Consider the following 23,214-nt stretch of genomic DNA (forward strand, 5'->3'; position numbering starts at 1 on the left):
CATTTAAAGGAGATGTTTCCATTTTAATGCCTGATAAACATTATTTTAAAAGCATAAGTTTTTGCATTTAAAAGTGTTTTATTCTGGTTTTGTGCTTCCAATGGATCTTATCCTTAAATCATCACTCAGATTTGATCATAAAGGATTTAGGGCCACATTTTTGAGCCAGCGGGTATAAAATGATATGGCATATTCAGCCATTTCAAATAAATGTCACTTGGAATCATGTCATCCTTATTTGTATGACAAGCTGTATTTTTGTATTTGGGGAAAATTGATTTCTTCTTTTTTCCCTTCCCTACACGCACCTGGGAAGACTAATATTGCAGTCCCCAATGCCCTGGGCCATAGACCAGTACTGTCCATGACCTGTTAGGAACTGGACTGCACAGCAGCAGGTGAGTGGTCAGTGCACGAAGCTTCATCTGTGTTTATAGCCACTGTCCATCCCTTACATCACTGCCTGAGTTCTTCCTCCCATCAGACCCTCCCACCTGTCCATGGAAAAATTATCATCCATGCAACTGGTCCCTAGTGCCAAAAAGGTTGGAGACTGCTGCTCTAATACACTAACAGAGATCACCTTCCCTACAGGTGAAGATACTATTTAGAGGCATTATCATTCCTGTTTAGAATAGATTTCACTTTATGTTCTGCCCCGGCCCGCGGGGAATTCAACGGGGACCTGGGAAACAAAGGGGTCAGTCGAATGAGGGGACAAGAGACACGAAAGAATGAGAGCAAGTCAAGAGTCTGATCAAGCTCCGTCGAGTTTATTTTTCAGCTGGGCTTATAAGCACACAAACGAGGAAGTAACTAAGGGCTATTCCTAACAGGGCGAGGAGGGGGCTAGTTTCTGGAAAATTACTAGGAGAAGGACCCTAAGGCGGGGGGTGCATTTTTGAGGAGATATGCAAGGGGAAAGTACCGTTGCTGTTTACGGTTGAATGAGAATAGAGAATAGTTTGCTCATAAAATCAAGATAGCAAGGGGTATTCTTGTGAGATGTTTTGGCTCCCGGCATCTCCTCCCTTTTAGTTTTTTAAATTGTTGGGGTCTGTCAGTTGTCGGCGTAGAAGAGAGGGCATTAACCTTTTGGGGGGAAGTATTGACCTGATTCCTCCCGCGGGCATAATGACCGCATGATAAGTTTGAGCGTCTTTTGGGGAGGAGAGGAGAAATTCTTACGACGCTAACCTCTGTGCAAATCAGGTTTGCTTCCAAGGGACTCAGAGAGGCTGTTTATGCCTTCCCTCTGCAGTGTCTTTATTGCACCCCGTAAAAAGGTACCCAGGTTGTACTCACATATGATGGTGAGTCAACGTGCATAGCTCTGAGTGCTTACGCGGTTCCCAGAGGAATATCTTCGTTGGCAAGGCCCCGGTCTGCAAGGTCGAGTCTATGATAATGGACTTGAATGGGTTTTGATGCCAGGGAGTCAATCTGTGATTTGATAAAATTCATGATTTTGTTAAGAATAATGGGTCCAAGGGTGATTATTAATAGCAAGAATAAGGGGACCTGCAAGGGGCATGAGTAAGGAGTACATGGAGGATTTCCATCACTCGTTTGCCTCAGAAGAAAATTTTTGGTTTTGTAAATCTAAGCTAAGCTTATGAAGTTTGTCAATCTGTGTTTTCATCAGTCGAGTTTTCAGTTAAATAAAAGCGCCAAGCGAAGGGCTTGGTAACTGCTGGAACAGGTTGGCCCAGTGCCGGAAGGCAGAAGATCAGGAGATAAGGCAGCATCATGGATGGAAGTCCGTGGTTCTGGAAGGGAAAGGAGAAAGATAATCTCAGGGAGGTTTTTCTCCCTGGATTTTAGAATTGTTATCAATTTGTTTTACTAATCTTTCAGGCAGCCATCTGGCTGCATGTTCTTTCATATTTGGACTGCACATAATTAGTCTTACTTGGGCCAGGATGTCTCTGCCCCAGAGATTGACTGGGAGGCCAGGCACAACATAAGGTTGGACAGTACCAGTGTTGCCTTCCTCGTCTGTCCATTTGAGGATTTCAGCACTCTGTTGGGGGTTGGAGGTTTGGCCAATACCCCGGAGATGGGTTAGGGAAGTAGTGAGGGGCCAGGAAGGGGGCCAGTATTTACTGGCGATTACTGTGGCATCTGCCCCAGTGTCAAGTAATCCTTCAAAAGTTTTGCCGTTTAATTGTAGCTTAAGGAGGGGTTTTTCTTGTGTGATTTGTCTGACCCAATAACCATCAGAGGAACCGAGGTTATGAGTACCCCGGGTTTTTAGAGAATAAGGATGGTTGGAGGGTAAGAGGGGAAGTCATATTAGCTGAGCTATTCTTTGGCCTGGGTGAATGGTTATAGGGCCGAGGGAGGCGGAAGCAAGTATTTTAATTTCTCCGGTGTAATCATTATCAATGATGCGGGGGGAATAGTGAGGCCTTGCAGGGTGGTACTGGCACGGCCAAGAAGAAGTCCGAAAGTGTTGGGGGGCAAGGGACCATAAACCCCAGTAGGGAGGATTTGGATGCCCATTTCAGGTGTTAGTATTGCGCTGGTGGAGGAACAGAGGTCCAGTCCTGCGCTGCCGGCAGCTGCTCGGGAGAGGGAGAGGAGGCTTGGACTTGAGGGGGCGGGTTTTGGGGGACAAACCTGATAGCCCCAGATTTAGAGTTTTTATTTTGGAAGGTTTGTTAAGTATCAAAGGCCTAAAACATTTGTTCAAAGAAAATTACCAGCCAAAAGATTTTAAAGGAAATACATAGTCAACTGGATCACATGTAAATTCTTTCACAGAGTCTCTTTTATGAACTTCATTTAACCTGCACAGACCATCTACAAACATTCTAAACTTTCTTTAACTTTTGCCCTGCCTTTCACTTTCTTACACAACCATTCTGTTTCAGGACAAAATTTATCATACAAGATTCTTTCTTTACACAATGCCATTCTCCTGTCTAATTTCTCTTACTCTTAAAAACTCACTTTCCACAAAACAGGATCCCAGTTTACCATGAAGTCACCCATTCACTCAGCCAAACTGATAACTAGAAGGTTTAAAAGGTAAGAATCTTACCCTAAGACAAAGATTCAGTTTCCCCAACAATTTAAACAACCAAATTATTACATTTTACAAATGAGAGGCATTTATGAGATGTAACATTGATACAGGATTTTCCCACTCAGGGCTGGACAGGGAACCCCTGTTTTTCAGGCTCAGGCATAGGAACAGAAACAGAAGGGCAGGCTGAGGGCGGTCTGGAGTGTTCTTTAAGCGCCTTCTCCCCTTCTTTAACAACTTCTTGGACATCAGGCCATTGGTTGTAAGTTTTTAAAATATCATAGATCAAGTTCCAGTAGGAAAATGCCTGAACGGGGATTTTTTCGGGGCCGAATGTTCTATAATAATCTTTTAGACAATCACCGACTCTAGTCCATCTCAGAACATCAATAGTGCCTTCTTGGGGGAACCAAGGACAGATATCACCAATAAAAACAAAAAATTTATAGAGATCCTTTTTCTTTACCCGAATTCCTCGTGTCTTGAGGGACTCCTTGAGTCCCTGAATAAACAAGTTATGTTTACTTAACGTTTGTCCCATAAACTCATTGCTTTTTCTTACCTTGACGGATCAGACTCGCAGGTGGGCAGTTCTGCGGCGATCTCAGTGCGGATCTTCACTCACGTCCTTCTTGTGGCGCGGCGATCACAGTGCGGATTTTCACTCACAACCTTGGTGTTGCAGCAATCCAATGATAAGGGTACCCTTACTGGCAGCAACGTTAGATGACACCCCCGTACCCTTGCCCCACGTCGGGCGCCAATTGCCCCGCCCGCGGGGAATTCAACGGGGACCTGGGAAACAAAGGGGTCAGTCAAATGAGGGGACAAGAGACACGAAAGAATGAGAGCAAGTCAAGAGTCTGATCAAGCTCTGAAGAGTTTATTTTTCAGCTGGGCTTATAAGCACACAAACGAGGAAGTAACTAAGGGCTATTCCTAACAGGGCAGGGAGGGGGCTAGTTTCTGGAAAATTACTAGGAGAAGGACCCTAAGGCGGGGGGTGCATTTTTGAGGAGATACGCAAGGGGAAAGTACCGTTGCTGTTTACGGTTGAATGAGAATAGAGAACAGGTTGCTCGTAAAATCAAGATAACAAGGGGTATTCTTGTGAGATGTTTTGGCTCCCAGCAATGTTCATTTGACAATGATGATACACCAAGATCACCAGTTTAAGATAGTCTTTTAAGATAGCATTACCTGTATTTAAGTATCATTTATGGACTGTTGATGTATGCCCGCTCTTCTGCAAAATACTTTACTATTTATCCCATTCAATCCTTACGAGATTCCCATGAAGTATATATAATTAACTCTATCTTACAGAAGGGGAAATGCAGGCTTTGGGAGGCTCATCGACTTTCTAAATTTGCACAAGTAGAAAGTAAAAGTAGCCCACTGGGAATCAAATTCAGGTTTGCCTGCCTGCACTCCCCACAAATGACTGAATGAGGTGAAGCTGGGTGCACTTGCCAACTTAAGATAATAGAAAAAATGAAGCAATGGTCCCCAATGTGCTGGTTGAGTGTTGTCTTGTATGACACCAGTGAATTCTGGGCACCAGCTTAAGTTTCATATTAAACTGCAGATTTGATGGGTTTTGAAAATTTCCATCTCTGAATAGCTCTGGTTTCTAGAGAAGACACAATTAGGAAATAGGTTTTATGGTACAGTGGGACTAATCAAGTTTCCCACTACCAAAGTTAGTATGATTCTGTAACCACTTGTCTTACTCCAGCTAACACAAGGCATTTCTTTTCAACCAAATTAAAATTCCAACCAGATGAAGTAGACTTCAATAATGTTGGGGTGAAGAGGGAGGTTAGGAAGGTGGGGTGGTGTGTTGCTTTTGAATATTTAAGAAAACCCTTTTCTTTCCCCTGGCACTACCCACATGATGCGGGCAGGCTCCTAAAGGCCTGACTGGGACATATTTTCCAGAGATTGTGTTATATTCAGAGGCACATTATGCTTTTGGAGAATACAGGAAGAGGTCTAATGGATTCCTCGTTTCCTATGTTGAGAAAGGCCTAATCTGCAGAGCTTAAAGTTTGAGTTGTAGGTGGCTTGGGGAAGATGAGACAGAAGGCCAGCTCTAGCAAGTGTTGAGGGGCAGAAGGGTCTGAAATTTCACTCTCAGGTTTCAGAATCTGAAGGGGAAGTTAGGGAAATTCACAGCCAATACCTGTAGAGGGGCAGGGGGTTCGGCTAGGAGAATAGGAACTTAGAAAGGCTGCAGGGCCACAGCCCCAGAACTCTCTGCTGCACCCCCAGAAGGCACAGTAGGAGGGATTGCTTTGTGAACACATCTTGGAAAGGCAGACAATGGAGGGGAAAGGGGCTCAGGTGGGGGAACCCTGTTGCTGTGCAAGCACCCCTGGAAGGTGCCGGGGTCTCTTCTTTTTCCAGGTGCATTACAGGCGACAGGCACTTGGCTATTTATAGTAGGTCAGTTAAATAGAAAATGTGTCCAAACTAAGTCCAACTAAACGCCAACTGTTTTCTTGGTGTCCTCCAGATTCTGCCATGAGTCTGTCATCAAATGCTCTGATTTTGATAGCACCACCTTAATACCTAAGAAGGCCCAGTCCTACTCGGCTGGCTGCCGTGGGCTGTGACTTTCCAGGCCAGGCCGGGAGGAAGCCGCCAGCCCTACACAGGAGTCCCACGTTCTATTTCCACTTGGCCATTTGCCACTGACCTTAGAGAAATCACTTTAAACTCAGAGCCTCAGCTTCCTCATCCAGAAAATGAAGGTGATTCTACTTCCCAGGCCTCTTTGAAAGGATCATTGGGAAGGTCAGATGGAATTATTCCGGTCGCAGCGAACTGTGAGGGCCTGTGACTACAAATGACTGAAGAAAAATAAGTATACTCAGCTGGAGTTTCGGGAGTTCCCCCCAATCATCTAACTGCAGGCAGCAATGGTTCGGATTCCGTCTTCCGGGCTGTCTCACGTACCACACACCTAGATGCCAGGTGCCGCCCCCTCTATCTCTGTGGGCTTCTTTTGATGTCTGCCATTCAGCGGCAGCGCTGGCTGTTCCAAACATCCCCAACATCCCCGCACCGGAGCCAGCGAAGGGACCCCTTGGCTCCCCCTCCTCTCCCCAGCCCAGGCACCAGCACCAGCACCAGCGCGCGCTGCGCGCTGAGCGTTCCGCGCGTGGATGGATTTTCCCGGCTGATCTCCAAAGACCTTGCAGTATCTGGGAAGGCTGAGAGCGCGCGGAGATCAGCGAGCAGCATCCCCTCCGGGAGGTGGCTCGGCCCCGCGGGGTCCCTCCTCCCCTGCGCAGCGGCCGCCTCCCGAGCTGGCCCGCGGGGCGTCAGTGCCAGACCCCGCCGAGCGCGGGGGGGCCCCGCTCCGCCAGTAGCAGCGCTGCTGTCTTCCCACAGGAGGGCCAGGAGGACTCTCGAGTCTGCAGCGCCCCCGCCCCCTCGCTTTTTCTTTCTTTCCATGGTTTAGGATCTTGCTGCCGGAGCCGGGAGAGATTCCGAGAAGACCAGGGCGAGGGACAGGAGCGCAGGCTTCGGCTGCGGCGCGCGAGCAGAGCCGGGGGCTCGCCATCCGCGGCGTCCGCTCCCAGTCCTCGCCTCCCGGTCCGGAATGTGAGGAAGCAGAGCCCTTGCGCCTGTCTCCCGCCCTCGAAGGTGTCCCAGAGAGCAACTGGGGCCCCGAGGCTGGAGCCGCTTTGCGGGCAGCACCGCGGGACTGGAGCAGCGCGGCGCCCCGGTGGCGATTCCGGGCTCCCACTCTTCGGAAAGAGCGCGGTGGGGATCAACGCCTTCCCTGCTCTCGCCACAACTCCTGCGCCCGCGGCGCACGGCCGCACGAGTCCTGCTTTCCGCCAGCTCCCCAGAGTGGAGGGCAGCCCTGCCCGCCCGCCTGCACTCCCCACGCGCAGGCGGTGAGCCCCGCGGGCAGCACCTCCGGCCCCATGGACAGCGCCCCGGCCGCGGCTTCCTGAGCGCCCGCACCGCTGCCGTCCAGGCTGCGCACTGGGGCCGCTGGCTCATCCCACTCTGGGGTGTCCGAGAGCCCGGAAAGCGCGCAGCATGAAGTCCGTGCTGTTCAGTCGCTTCTTCATTCTACTGCCCTGGATCCTGATTGTCATCATCATGCTCGACGTGGACACGCGCAGACCGGCGCCCCCGCTCACCCCGCGCCCCTACTTCTCTCGCTATGCAGTCGGCCGCGGGGGCGCCCGTCTCCAGCTCCGCAGGGGCGGTTCAGCGCGCGGTGCCGAAAAGCGCAACGAGTCTGGGCCTCTGGTGCAGCCGGAGTCTCGGCTGCCCACCATCTATGCCATCACGCCCACCTACAGCCGCCCGGTGCAGAAAGCGGAGCTGACCCGCCTGGCGAACACGTTCCGCCAGGTGGCGCAGCTGCACTGGATCCTGGTGGAGGACGCGGCGGCGCGCAGCGAGCTGGTGAGCCGCTTCCTGGCGCGGGCCGGGCTGCCCAGCACGCACCTGCACGTGCCCACGCCGCGGCGCTATAAGCGGCCGGGGCTGCCGCGCGCCACCGAGCAGCGCAACGCCGGCCTCGCCTGGCTGCGCCAGAGGCACCAGCATCAGCGCGCGCAGCCCGGTGTGCTCTTCTTCGCCGACGACGACAACACCTACAGTCTGGAGCTCTTCCAGGAGGTAGCGGCCCGCCGCCCCACCGAGGGGTGAGGGCGGGAGGGGATTGGGGGTGGCCGGGCTGCGGCCACACTCCCCGGACGCCTCGGCTGCACTTTTCCGGGCTCCGTTCTCCGCGCGCGCGTTCGGGACACGGCGTGGAGCTGCTCCTCGGCCGGCCGGGGGGCGGGTCTGAGGCTGGCTGAGGCTCTGGCAGCGAGGTGCTGGGGCTTTCCCGTCTCGGGACTGGGCGGAAAGACGAGCACTGGCGTTAGGCTGGGGGATGATTTCCTGGGACCCGGAGGCGCTGTCTGCGGGAGATCTGAGAAGGGGGCCTGCACCGGAGGGGGTACGCTCGGTGTGCTCAGAGGCCTTTCAGCGCGTCCAGGTGTGATCCTGAGTCTAGAGCCTTCCTCGTCAGGGAGGAAGATGAGGATGGTAATCCCGGAGACAAACGTCTCTAGGACAGTCCCCTGGCACGAAAGGGTTGTTACTGAAAACGCTGCCTCCTGCGGGCCTTCTTCTTATCTACCCTGCACTTTACTGGGGTCTTTTCTGACCTGAAAGTTAAATGTTTATTTTTTTTTCTCAGATAAACCCTTTCTAGCAAATGAGTTGCAATTGTTCTGCCCTGTGGTTCTGTCTTTTCGCAGCCTGCGGTGGCATCTGGACTGCCCAGGCCCTTTTCCCAAACTTTTTCTAAAGCCTCTTTTTGGAGAGTCAGCGAGGCCGCCCTGGCCCAGGACCATCGCGTCCAGGTGCTGCCCGGGCCCTGCTGCTGCCCCGGGAAGCCTCCACGCCGCGCGCGCGCACACGCACGCGCACAGCCGCGGGTTGGAAGAGGCGTGCTTCCCTGAGGCTGGTATTTTCCAGTGTGTAGGTGTGTGTGCCGTCTGCAGATGGGACTGAGTTGTGTGGTTTGTCAGTTTTCTTCTTCCCTGTACATAATCATAGCTAAATGCGATCTTGCTTTCTTTGACGTCCTGCAAGATTATTGCATTTATTCACCTGAAATTTCTTGACCTCCTGCCTCACAGAGACTCCTCCAGCTTTCCTTCTCCCAGGTAAACTGGACACTTGGGAAATACTTTGCAGGAGCTGGACACTGAATTGGTAAAATAATCTGTGTGTCTAGCAAGCAAAGAGCCTAACTGACCCCCTCCCTCACATTTTTATCCTAATCTCAGCCTCAAGTCAGCTGTGCTCTATTCTTCTGATTTAATTTTTCTGCCTGGCTTTTAGAAATTCACTTCTTAAAGGTACTTGCTGCCTTCCTTTATGTTTATTCTCCCCTCCATGAATAAAAGGAGCAGTTACTGTTCTTCATCTTTTCTTTCCCATCCTTTCACGGCAGAAGACTTTCTTTCCATATTTCTCCAGATACATAAATAGTTTAGCGTTGCCTAATATGGTCCTTATAATAACCGAGATTAGAGAAACCATCTTATTTTTTTAAATTGGCCTTTTATTTTGATCCTGCTTCAGTACTCTTTCTCCGGAGAGAAGTGCTTGTATGCTAAAGCAAAGACTTTACATATTAATACACCATCATTTTAAACTTCAAAATATTTTTTCCTTCTACTACTTGGAAGTTGCCTTGTCTATGAAAATGCATGGTCTTATTTAAATAAAATAATGAACCTTGTAGGAGATTAGATAGTGAAGGGGGAATGATTCTGTTTACTCCCAGATTCTGGACCGTTGGTATGAGACGTTAGATGCCTGAAAGAGTTGGCACATACAGGGGGTGAAAAGATTCAGGACACAGGCTTCCTTTGATGCTTTGGAAGCTGAAAGGAGGACTTGTTGGTGGGAGTATTAAGGAAGAAGAGAAAAATCCAGTTGATTTTTCATTGGATCGTGGTGGGGGATAAAAAAGAGAGGGTAGGGAGAAAAAATGGTACTGTCAAAGTGGAAGTTATAAAGGAAAAACATACACAACTTTCAAGACCCTAAATTTTTCTCAAGTAATAAAATAATCAAATTAAATTTGTCTTATGTAAAAGTATATGTTAACTATTTCTTTTTCTTTTTTTTTTTTGCAGTTTTTGGCCAGGGCTGGGTTTGAACCCACCACCTCCCATATGTGGGGCCAGCGCCCTACTCCTTTGAGCCACAGGCGCCACCCTATGTTAATTCTTTCTTATGGAGTGGTACCACATATGTAAAATATGCAACAACATGTGTTTTGTTGTTGTTTTAAGCATAATAGGCTGGCCATAACAGACATAGAATTGGTTTTCCAGCCCCTGAACATTTCTCCCAGATGGTAATTTTATGACTAGTACCTTTCTCCTCCATCCCCACCACCACATTTTACAGATTAGGCCTCTCTTTGCCTATGTATTTTTTCAGTTTTCCTTAACCACAACTTATTCTTTTCCTTGCATGGCAGATACCAGCGAACTCACTGAATTAGTGGAATTTATAAAATTCTTAGACTTGTACATTTTCCAGAACTTGAAGTTTATTTTTTTATAAACTCTTAGTTTATCAATGAGATAATTTATCATACACCCATTCATGGATTAATGATTCCATGTGGATTAGAGTCCAGACATTGTTCTTGTAGAGAAAAGGTAGAACCAGACAAAACATTTTAAAACTGTAGCTCCTTGGGGAAAGAGAAGGAAGCTGCTCGGGGCTGCTGTAGGACTGAGGCAAATATCTCAGCCCTCTGCATTGTGCACACACAGAAATTAATTTGTAATTCACAATACTTAAGGAAAGAATGTCCCAAGTCAGCCTTCATCTTTTATTCATAGTGCTTCTAATTTCCATGGTTGATGTTAGAGTAGATAAGATAAAAGGAGGAAAATGGACTGGGTACAAATTAGCTAAGTATTGGCTGCAAATGAAGGAAAGTAAAGGATGAAAGGTCCCCAAATTAAATTAAAGACTCAACGGGCAATCTGTGTTCAATTATTCCTCCCTAGTAACTGGAAGGGGGCTTTTTTTCTCCCACACAGCTAACTAATTTTCAGCCTGTCTTTTCAACTGAGATGTGCTGCCAGGAAAAAAAAATATTTGCATTGAACAATCCTACCTTTAACAGCGAAATCCAATTGCAAATGAAGCTTAGGGTGAATCTTAGACACAGAAAATGGAGTGGTAGAGTTTTTCCAGCCTTCCAGTAGCTTGTAGCTCGGATGGGGTTTTGCACTATGGATCACAGGTAAATCCTGCCTGCCACATCCTGTCTAGCAGGCTCTCTGGAAAAGTTTATTTGCAAAGTATTTAAGCAGCTTTAATAAAAGCCACAACTACAGGTAAATGTGACTTTATAGCTGGTCATTTTTTCAGTAATACTATTGATCAAATTTCGGTTCTTTGCTAGAAAACCTCCAAAGCTTTCTTCAGTTTAAAGCAGATGCTTTTCAGGTCAAGTTGGTTTCACCTTTGGAAATCAATTGAATTGAAAGGTTAAAAAATAGCACTTTCTCAGGAAGAAAAAACCTTCAGAAATTTTAAATTTAATGAGGGAAGGCTGGCGGAAGGAGCTTGTGAAAGGAGTCAGAGAATGAAGATTTTTCTGGAAAGGAGTGAACTAAGGAGACCACTTGTTGGAGTTTTTTGTAGGGTGCTGGGAAGGTGGAGGAGTTGAGGGTTAATACGGTCTTGTTCCTTTTCTAAAGCATTTGTGTGCTTTCCCCTGTAAGTGCTTTAAGCCATAATCAGAAGGATGTTTGAGTTGAAGGTGTTTGACACTTTCTCCCTGAAGAGTAATTCTGTATATGTTTCCTGAAAGAAGATCCATGATTTACTTATCTTTCCTACTTGGTATGGTTACTTTGTGTAGAGAGTAATTATCTTCTAAAAGTAGAGAAGAAACCTAAAAAGTTTTTTTAGGTGTAGTATAAAGACTGTCCCACCTAAAATGTGCCCCTTATTTTTTGTTTCTCCTCCTCTGAAACCATTTTAATACTCATGCCCTAGGTCTGATAAAAGATGATAATTTTGTAAAACTGTGTATGGAAAATTATAGCCAAATTTTCTTAAGCACTATTTGTTAAATCTCTAGATTTTCTTTACTTTCCCTTGGTGTACAGTCCTTGAATTATGGTTCATTTTTGACAGAAGTTTCTTTGGAAACCTGCAGTTTTCATTTGGATTTTGATATTTTAATGGGCCAGAAATAACCGTTTGGGTGTGAAAGACCTTCTCCCGTTGCCTCTTCCTGTTTTCTTTCTCCTCTCCGTCATTCTTTCTTCATCAGCCTATTTTCACTGATGATTCTCTCTCTCGTGCATAGCTATGAAAACATGCTTAGATTGTTGTTCACCGTAATGAAGGTTGTGTTCTTTAAACATGTAGGCTGTTATCTGCTGCTGCTTAGAAACTATGGAGGATGATGGCTCCATTTTCTTCTGTCTGTTCCTCTTGCCTCTAAATTACAAGCTGGTAAATTTTCTCTTGCGTGAATAGTAATGGAACAGTGATTGCTTTTAAGGCAGCTGTAAAAGCAAAATAGAAGAACAAAAGTCAATGGTCTTATTAACTCTTTTGGGTAATAATTGTGGAGTTTAGGGGGCACAGAGTTCAATAATGTTCAGGTGTGTCTATTCAAACCTTTGTGAAATCTTTTTATTGTGTGTTTCTTTATTTTTGTCAGACAGGGTCTCTGTCACCTAGGCTGGAGTACAATAGCATACTTATCCAAACCTTTTTGGATTCTGCACTCTTGAGGCTCCTCTCATTTAACAAGCGCAGTCACAGGGAAGTGTGTCATTATAACAAGCAAAGCATTTTATCAACAGGAGTCTTCTGACGTTTTTGCTGTCTTCTGCCATATTTGAAGTCAGGTCATTCTTCTCTACTATATTAACTTTTCATTTTTCTCTGAAATGCAAAGAGAAAATGACCAGCTATATATATTTTTTGGTTAACAATATTTTTAATTGACAACTCTTGCATGTATTTGTTGTGTGGAACATGATGTTCTGATACAGGTATACATTGTGGAATAACATAAGCTAAGTAACCTATTGTCTCCCATATTTTTTTCTTTCTTTCTTTCTTTTTTACTTTGAGACAGAGTCTCACTCTGTCACCCAGGTTAGAGTACTGGGGCATCATGGCAACCTCAAACTCTTGGGTTTAAGCGATCCTCTTGCCTCAGTCTCCCAGAATGCTAGGATTATATATTTATCATTTTTGTGTGTTTGTATGAGACCTTTAAAATCTACTCCCAGCAATTTTCAAGTATATGATACATTGTTAGTAATTGTGCACATTATAGTTGTACATATTACTATATAATTGTACAATGTGTTGCACAATTGATCTGAACTTATTCTTCCTAACTGAAATTTTGCATGCTTTCCCAGTCTCACCCTTGCAGGTTTTTCTACTTGGTAGCATTTAGTTTTTTGTTTTTTTCAGTTTTTGGCCAGGACTGGGTTTGAACCTGCCACCTCCAGTATACGGGATGGCGCCCTACTCCTTTGAGCCACAGGCACCACCCTGGTCTTATGAAAATTTTTTCTCCTCCTCATTATCTCTAATTTATATAGACCATTTGACATTTAGATTGTTTTTTCATGGTAGACAAAAACTGCCACCTTAGTATATGAACTGTATTCTTACCTATTATTTTAAACTATGCATTTTTGTGCAAAAGAATCAATAAGTTCTGCAAGATAAGATATTAACATTTTTTCCTTATTCATCAGCAACTCTGTTAGGCATGTACCTTGTCAGGGCAGACAGAATTGAATGGAAGAGTAATTTTGAGGGTAGAATAGGAATGGGAGAAAATATGGAATTGTTTCAGGTGGTCTCGGAGTTTGCTATTGCGCCAATTGAGCTGAAGTTGATGTGGCTGAGACAGCTTCCCGGGAGCACACAGATGTACTCCTGGGGACCTTCCCTCCCCCACTCCAATGTGCTCCTTATGCTGGTGACTAGTGTGGCCTGAGCTGCAAGATTCACTTGACTGCTCACTTGTTGGTAGGAGGTTTGCTAATTTTCTTGTGTGATTTCTTCTAAGATAGGAATTTCCTTGGATTAGAAACAAATTAATACATGATTGGCTGAGTCTTTTTGTGTGCTAAAAAGCTTGGAGACGGCTATGCTAACGAGGGCAGTCACGTTCTCTACCATAAGTCAGATTAGTTGGTCTTTTCCCCCCAAAATAACTAAAACTCAGTAGTTTGTTTTTAAAACCAATCTCTTCCATCTGTGAAAGAGAAGTTTAAGCAGGATACATGTTTTATTGAATGTAAGAATGTTGTTCCTTCAGCTTGAACTGTCGGTATTTATAAATCACACTTTGATCTGACTAGTGAAAGCTAAGCATACTAAATGCTGAACATTGTCTGTTAACTGAGATTTTCTTTACCTAAAAAAAATTGCGTCAACTTAGCAGTAATAGTGTATTACTCTGCAAGTCTTTTTCTACCAACTTGAATGCAAACAGTCCACATTTGGAAGTTATTTGAATATAATGAATATAATGCCTTCTCTATTACTTAAATAAATGTTGAGCACCTACTGTGTGTCAGGCACTGTGTTTAATTAAGGCAGGGAGGATTACAGGGGTGAACTGATACCGGGACTACAGGCGCACACCACGATCGGGCAGACACGCAGGTGCCTGGGAGTATGAGGCAGAATCACCTACTGGAGGGGTTGGGTGTTTGTAGGAGAAGGTGGAGAGAAAGTGACAGCTGAGAATTAAAGGACAACAGGCCTGTGTGGGTGATGGGGCAAGGAAGAAGGAGCTCTCCAGGGACAGGGAGCCCTACTGTGAACCGAAGAAAGCAGGATCTGGGGAACACTCCAAGGCCTGAAAGATGCTCTTGACAGCAGGAAGCCAAGATGATGAGAGGATGAGGTGAAGTGGGCGGCCCTGGATTCATCTCCTGCATGGCAGAGTGTGATTCTTAACACGGACAGAAGTTTTTGCATCTCTCCCCAAACCTGTCCTAGGGGGAAAAAAAAACCCCTCCAATTTCTTTGCTTTTGCGCACGGTATCTAAATCAGGCCCATTCTTCCCTTCCTGGATGTAATGTCACATCCTATGTTAATCAGTTAATTTGAAAGGGTACATAGGAGTGTGAGGAGCATGCTTTCAGATTAGCGGATTGCATTTGATTTCCAGAACATCCATTAGGCAAATTTCTGAACTTTAACTTGTTCAACAGACCTTGGATAATAAGGTAGGTAGTATAACTACCCAGTTATATTAAGGTGGTGGCAATGTAGACTTTTGGATTCTTTATAGCACCTCACATCCCGTTAAATAATATAATACCTGTGTATGCATTTCAGTTGTTTCTTCCACTGGAATACAAAAGTGGGAATTTTCTTTTGTTTACTGGGCAGTAGAGATACAGCAGTAAACAAAAGAAAATTCCTACCCTTATAGTGAATGCTGTTTATTGAATGAATGAATTATAGGACACTTGAAGTTGAACAAATTTATTACAGATGGAAGTTCATCCTAGCAAATAGTCCTGTACACCAATAGTCATTAATAAAAATCACAATTTTGAAGTCTGTTTTGTATCTAAGATTGTATTGTCTATTTAAATAGTAACTTAAAGTGTGACCCCCTACTCTGAGAGCTTTCATGCAAAAAGGAGAGAAAGAGAGAGAGAGAGAGCCCTGAAAATTTATGTATGTAGCAAGGCATCCCTGTCAACAGCCATTAAGGGGGCAGGTGTGTCAAGGGAGTCATGAGCCAGTTGAGAGTTAAGGCTCTTCCGGTGTGTGAAAGGTTAGGGAACTCACACAGCTGTAATAGCCCCTTGTTCAAATCCAGCTACACCTGGTAAAGGTTGAATTGCATTGACAGGGTTGCTGGAAGTTCTGCACTATAGGCAAGTCATAAATATTAGTTCTTTTCACCTTGTTCTTTCTGTTGTGAGTGACTGCCTCATTTGAGGATACACCAGGTAACTGCACTGTCTCTGTTTGTTAGATGCCTCTAAAGACTCTGCTCCTGACATCTGGAGCTTTGGGTGTTTCCAGAGGCCTGCAGGGAGAAGGAGATAGAGGTACTTGACTTTCCCAGGTTAGTTTGTACCCAAGTGGAACTGCATAAAATGGGTATTTTAATTGCACCATTGGATGTTAGTAGAGTGATTAGTAGAGTGATTAGTAGAGTTAGTAGAGTGATTTAACAAGAGTTAAATAGGGCTTGTCTACAAAGAGTCCTGGGAGGAAGTAGGATGTGAGAGTGAAAAGCACCTAAAGGACATTCTAGATTGAGAGGAGGTGAAGGGTGTCTCCTGAGGGTTCTGAGGTCTTAGTCTGACTAAAGAGTATGTGAAAGCTGGGAAGTTGGTTTGCACGTAGCCCAGCGCAGCATGCTAAACTTCCTGCAGGCCTTGGGTGTGCTCTTTAATTACTGTGGAGTCTCAGGAGCTCATGTGGACTAGGGCATACTTAGTACATGATAGATCGATTATTGCTGGCATGAACGAATGAATCAAAGAGACAGTGCATCACAAAGGAGAGGGCAGCTTATTTGGGAAGAATGAAAGAGATGTTTAAAGCACGTGATTAGAAACAGTAGCTTGATTTTCTAAGTCATTTCCTGGGCTGCGAAGGTTAGGAATATTCTTCTGTCCAGCACCTATTGAAGGAGGCAGAGAGGACCCCATCTGCCACTCCAGCCTTGTGACCATCCCCCTTCCAGCCTTACCTGGAGGCATTGAGTCCCCAGCTGGTCTTCCGCTGGCTGGCATCGATTGGGAAGACCCAATAAGCTTGCTTCTCTTTTTTCAAACACTGAATAGATTTTGATAAATAAAAACATTCTAAAGTTTATTTTCTGCCAGAGTGAGGAAAATGTAGCAGTTGGAGAGAGTGTGTGTGTGTGTGTGTGTGTGTGTGTGTGCGCGCGCGTGCGCGCGTGCAGGGCCCACAGGGCCTCCTGGTTCCCTTGTTCTTTCATCACAGACCCTCCCAGTCAGTTCCTGGCAAGAATCAGACTCAGACTCAGGGGTCTGAGGCAGTGGTCTTGTACATTTTATGTTCACATAATTCCTAACAGTATTTTGTAAAATTATACACCCTCTGGGATATTTTTCAAATCGACATCTAAATTTTAAAAATAATTTTAAATAATTGCAAAGGTTGTGATTTCCAGTATATTATAAATATTGGCATTTGCAAATCAAACTTAAATATGTCTACTACATTCTATAAATACTGTAAGAGTTTGATACGTTCAGTTACTGAACATACTTCTGGATGACATTTGGACATTTGTTATTGTTTTGTTTTTTTTCTGTCTCTATTTCTCCTCTTATCCTAAAATAATATTTTGAGGTTCAAGGTCATTTATTGATCCTCTTATCACACACATCTGCAGTGACAAAAATTATGAATAGAGATAGAATTTAAAATCGTTTTACATTCTTTAGGATTGACTTAACATTGCAGTTAGTATTGGTAAACAGTTCATCAAAGCAACATAAATGTTAGACGTGGGTAATTAACAATTAAATGTAAAAGCTACATTTATTAGCAATTGACGTCTTAGTGACACGATGGAACTTTTTTTTAATGGTCAGTTATACTGCATTCATTGAACATTACAGATGGCTAGAAGGAGATGGGCTTTAGTATAAATGATGTTCCTGTTAGGTCAACGTGTGGAAGTAAATAAGATGAAAAGCATTTTTTTTATAGCAGAGTTCCTCTAGTTTTTGAACTCTCAAGCTTTAAGACAAAAATCATATGGTCATGTTTCAGCAAAATCTATTTTAATGATCCATTGATGACATTAGGTCCCCTTCAGTTTTGTTGAATGCAAATTATGAGAGACCTCTGGTGTGCCAAAGGAATTGTTATCCATTCATTAGAGACATTGACATTATTGATAAAGACCGTAGTATTTCTAATTATCTTTGTTTATGGTCATCGGGTGTTTACCAGGTAGGATGATATATTTGATACAGTTCAGGGTGGGTGAGAAGTGTGGGGCCTTCTGTGCAGGCGAGGGGGTGCACAGGTGAACCCGAGAAGGTGGGGACAGCAGGAGAACCTGCCGCTTTCTAAGCAGGTCATTTTTAAGAAAGCTTATAGTGTATGTAGGGGTGCTGAGGGGGTGTGTAGGGTTTGGGAATTGATTCCCTTAAAGCTGTATGTGTCCACATATTCCCTGGTGAGCCTTTGTGTGCATTCAGGGACTATGCACCTCCAGTCTGAAAACTGATGTCTTGGTAGGAAAAGCACCCCCAGGGAACCAGAGGGTGTCCAGGCCTGGCTGTATCAAAGGCCCTACCCCCACCACCTCAGAAACCAGTGTCTTTTGATGTTTTTATTCTGTACTAGGTCTCACCCGCAGCATTCAGATGTGCACCTGCACTGCTGTTCAATTTTCATGGTCTGTATTTAGCTTCCTCATAGGGCCTGGTAATAATGCATAGGGCTGTTGACATAATTAAATGAGGTGATAGATGTATAAAGTTGTAAATAGAACAACTACTTTACCCATTATGGACATCTCTCGGAAGTCTGTGACCATGTAGGAGCCATGGAGGGCTGCAGAAGGAAAGATGTCACAAAGCCACCTATCTACTGCAGCTGTTCCAATCCTAGAGGAGTTGTGTGGCCCCAAGGTGCTGCTCTGTCAGCTGACGGGAATTAGAATTTAAGCATGATGCATATGTGGATGTGCTGTTTATCATCTAAATAAACTTGGCATTGCAAGATGAAAATGCCAGTATCATCTTGAAAGGTCAAATGACAGTTTGGGGATATTTTTGTAACTTTGATAAGTTCTTCAGCTGCATCTGTTCACACTGGGAAGAGTGTTAGAGACATCCTTGGGAAGCCTTTTCCATTGGGGGAGCTGCAATATGGCTTTCCTGGAAAGCATTAATGTTTGAGGCTCACGCCCTAACTGTTGACTATTTTCATTTTTTAAATGGAAAGTACTTGTAGTTTTCTTTATTTTCTCTTTAATACATTCAACTGTTTGCCTATTACCTTTGCTTCCTGCTGTGTATACTGATAAGACAGATTTTGTGGTTCTGACCTTTTCTCGTCTTTCTTTTCCTCTTTGTTTTAGGATTAAAAAAAGAAAAACATTTTAAGATGCTGGATTGAGTATGATTATAGTTTATGTGGGCAGTAATTTGGGGTCTTACAGCAACCCTGGCTGTTCCTCTGAAAATTAGTTGATTGTCCTACAGGTTAAAAATGTCCAGAGACATTAAAAGTACGCACCTGTTCTCTGTTTCTTATTTTGCTTCTTTTCCCTAATCGTGAAGAAGGGAATAAACAAAAATTGAGTATTCCTGGGTTTTTTAAATGATTGTAGCAAGATAGGGGATGTCCCAAAAGTCTCCCCTGAAGTTTCCATCCATAAGGAAGTGGGAAATTGTAGCTAAACATACCTTTCTTCACAAAATATTCATTACAAAACTGTACAAAATATTCTCTGCATGTTGGCCAAAGAAAGTTACGTTTAGCTATAATTTCCCATTTTCCTAATAGACGACAACTTCAGGGGCGACTTTTGGGACACCCTGTATACATTTGCCAATTTCTATTTACTGTGGTAGCCTCCAGTGTGATAAAATGTACATTGACCATTATGAATTTAACTTGACACCCTCCAGTTTATATTCTGTCTCTACAATTTGGACTGTTTTAGGTATCTCATATAAGTAGAATTATATAACATTTATTCTTTTATGTAAGACTTATTTAACTTAGCAGAATGTCTTCAAGGTTCATCCACATTATAGCACGTATCAGAATTTCATTCTTCGATGCTGAATAATATTCCATTGTGCATATATTCTACATTTTGCTTATCCATTCGTCCATTGGGCTGCTTTCACATTATTCACATTTCATTATTGTGAATAATGCTGACAGGAATAATGGTGTACACCTGTCTGTTCAAGCACGTGCTGTTGGATATGTACACAGAAGTGGAATCACTAGATTATATGCGAATTCTGTGATTATTTTTTTGAGGAACTGCCTTACATCAGTTCTATACATTTTAAATATCCATCAACAGAACACAAGTGTAACAGTCTCTCCATGCTCTGGGCAAAACTTGCTATCATCTGGTTTTTGGATAATAACCATCAGAAAAATGTGAATGAAGTGAAATCTCACTGTGGAAGGTGTGAAGTATCTGACTTGCATTTCCTTAATTGCAGTAATCATCAGGGATGCTGAGCATCTTTTCATGTCCTTTTTGGCCATTTGTATATTTTTGGAGAAACACCTATTCGAGTCCTTTTCAAGCCCTGAAATAAAATAATTAAGGAATTTCTGCATTGTGTGCCTGTGAGATGTTTCCAAGCAGGGTTGTAAATGACTTGACTCTTGTTCATGTTCATCTGCAGAGCTGACCCCAAACACGCATCAAAGATTAAACTTCTAAATTCTGAAACATATACATGAGGGTAGCCCTTATTTCAACCCGGTACCTATGGAGTTTTTCCCCTACTTTTTCCTAGAAGATAGGTGTCTTGTGTCTTAAGCATCTAAGAAAAGGGTTTCCACTGAGTCTGTGGTGGTTGGAAAATCTGCCACTGAGCAGCCTTTGTTGATGGTGATGCTGACAGAACACAAGACACTTACAGGGCACGTGGGTCCCAGGACCATAGTGCTTTACAAGTGTTAATTCATTTAGTCTTTAAAACAACCTCATGAGATGGCACTATGGTGTGATTACCATTTACGTATATGGAACTGGTCATACTAACTTTTCTGAGGCCACACAACTAATTAGTGGTGGAGCTGAGAGTTGAGTGCTGGAGTCAGACTTTGCACTTAGCTTTTTCTCTGCTGCCACTGGGGTTTGCTTTTATTTCCTTTGTTTTTAGTTTAAATTGCTTTCCTTTCCTTTTCTTTTTTAGTTTCTTGAGATAAAAACTTAGCTCTAATATACATTATGCTTAAAGCTATACACTTCATCCCCATGGTTCCTGTTGCATCCCACCCATTCTGATGCTGTGTTTTCATATTGTCCACTTAAAAATAGTTTCTAATTTTTATTGAGATGAGGTTCATGTATTTTTCTATAATTTTACTGAATAATTCAAAGTATACTGCCTAATCTCTACATAGTTAGGGTGGTTCTTATTTTTTGGGTTTTGATTTCTGGTTTAATTCTACATGGTTTGAAAATGGAATCTAATTTTACTCAGTTGAAACTTACTGAGATTCACTTTATATTCCCATATGTGGTGTCTGTCAAATACAAACTAGTAAATTTTCTGTGACTGTACATCTTATCTTTCTCCTTTAAGGTGTGGCTTTTGCTTTCTGTATTTTGAAGCTCTGTTATTTGGTACATACACATTTAGATTTAATGACTGGACCCTTTTATCATCATGAAATGTCCTTCATTATCTACAGTAACCTCTTTGTCTTGAAAACTGCTTTGCTGTTATTAATGCCACAATACTCATATGCTTGTTTGCACATTGTATTATTCCTCATCCTTTTACTTTTATCTATGTTCTTACACTGAAAGCGTGTTTGTTGTAGATAGTATATAGCTGTTTTCTTTTTTTCTTTACCTACTTTGATTTTCTGATACTTTTTCCCCAATTAAGGAGGTAATAGTCTGTAAACAAAACCTTATTGAAATGAATCCAGCTGTGATCTGGTGCTAAGCAAATAGCCCTAGCAGAGTGTGTGTGTGTGTGTTAGAGAGACAGAGAGAATGGGGCTTTCTGAATTATATTTTCTTTCAAAAATCTACCTATATCTTTATTTCTGCCCTAAGTGATGATTGGTCATAACTTTGTTTAATAGTCATTTACTGAAGTACAAAGAGGTCTGCTTATTGTTCTATAAACGGTTCTATCAAATTTGGAAGATTCTATCTTTTAAACTATTTTCTAAGAGCATTTTATTACTTCTTTAACCTTAGAGGGTTCTTTCCCTGTTCCTTTTTTATTCATTTTTCATATATTCTGACTACATTTTCAAGGAGAACATGAGAATTGTTTTATTTCTCTTATATTTCATGTATAGAGATAGAGTTCATCATACTTCCCAGTCCTAACCTGTTTCCAATATCATCCTGTGCAAGTTTCTTCTCTTGTTCTGTTTATTTCCTTTTATCCTTATTCTCGGGCATCCGTTCTAATGTGTATGCAGTGCCTTATTTTATTTGTATGTGACTTATGAAATGTATGGTGCTTTCTGTGCAGTATTTTAAATGTACATAAATGACATTATAGAATAGACTTCTTCTATTTTTTCATCCTGTACCATGTTTTTAAGATTTATTTATATTGCTTTGTACAATTGTAGTTCACTGGTTCTAACTGTGAAAGATATTTTCCAAATTGGAATTCTCATAAATGCTCTATTTGTCTGGGAAATTAGAATTTGCCACAAGGTACTACTCTGTATTCAACACCATAGCAATTTAGTGCCTTATTAATTGGTGGAAAAAATTAAACTTCAGCCCTGCTGTTCAAAGAGCCTGTGTAGTCAAAGACCACCCAAATGGAACATTCACATTTTCTTTCGAATCCAGTTCTAATAAATATGAACCATACACAGAAATGATCAGTACCTCTAGCTCCTGGCACTAACTCCCTGGGGTCAATGTTCCTAATGCCCTGACCCTCTTCCCTTCGGGCATTCATCTTTGTTAGATGCCTTAGTTTATTTGCATTCATCTTTGTTAGATGCCTTAGTTTATTTGCATAACAAAATCATGCCACACCTCCCCCCCCCCCATACAGTAGTTAAAGCTTTCATGGTCCTACACCAAATCAGCATCCCAGAATAGCTACATCCCAGGTTGCTATTGTCCACCAGCTTCACTTTGAACATCAATTTGAATTCTGTATATTGTTGAGACTTTTGGCCTAACCCAGTGGCAAGTGTGACAAACAGGAAGCCTTTGGCTGCAAGGTACAATACTAACTTGAATTGGCTTTAACAGTAAACAAACATATCATCTCTCTTTATTAGCAGAATAATTAATATTGGCTGCTGCAGAAGATAAATTATGACGTCTGAGAGGCCTGGTATGGTAAAATCCTATTGCCTGATTTCACACAGTTTGCTGGGGGTTAGTGACTCTACTGGGAAGAGTTAGCACCTCAGACATTCCAGTGTTTCCATCTTGTCACTACACTATGCAATACATGGCTTGTAAAGTCACTCTAGCAAAGGAACAGGACTGTTGGATCACACAGGTTGTTTGTAAGCACCAAGGTGGAATTGACTTTTGTAATGTCTGCCCATGCTTCACTGCCCGTGTACCACTCATCAGTCACATGACCCCATCTGAACTGTAAAGGATGCTGAGGCATGGAGACTGCCTGGGAAGAGGAAAAACTGATGAACAAAGAGCCACATTTCCATAGCAGGAAGTCCAGGTTTCAAGGTTGGCTGATTTAGGGTATCACTGAGGTCCTTGTGTCCCTCCATCTCGCTCCAGCCTACACCTCAGAATGTCAGCTTTGTCCTCAGGCTAGTGCACCTCCTGGTTTCAGGATGGATGCTGTAGTTTCAACCGTCACCAGACATGGCCATGTCCCTCAGAAAGGGACCATCCTGAGGAATAGGAAAACCTTTCCCAGGAGCAGCCCAGCATTCCTTCTCT

The 23,214-nt window shown here is 43.4% G+C and overlaps 1 protein-coding gene across 2 annotated transcripts in view; it reads left to right on the forward strand.

The window, feature by feature from the left end:
• The first annotated feature begins 6,555 nt into the window (after positions 1-6,555).
• B3GAT2 (beta-1,3-glucuronyltransferase 2) overlaps positions 6,556-23,214 on the forward strand; it is a 75,307-nt gene continuing 58,648 nt past the window's right edge. The window contains exon 1 of one of the 2 annotated variants that reach the window (XM_053602082.1): positions 6,556-7,681. In XM_053602082.1, the coding sequence (XP_053458057.1) occupies positions 7,091-7,681 (591 nt within the window). In that variant the 5' untranslated portion in view covers positions 6,556-7,090. The remainder of the gene's footprint in view (positions 7,682-23,214) is intronic. The other variant, XM_053602081.1, reaches the window with a different exon arrangement.

This window comes from Nycticebus coucang, chromosome 9, assembly GCF_027406575.1.
Source record: "Nycticebus coucang isolate mNycCou1 chromosome 9, mNycCou1.pri, whole genome shotgun sequence".
NCBI classification, from domain to species: Eukaryota; Metazoa; Chordata; class Mammalia; order Primates; family Lorisidae; genus Nycticebus; species Nycticebus coucang.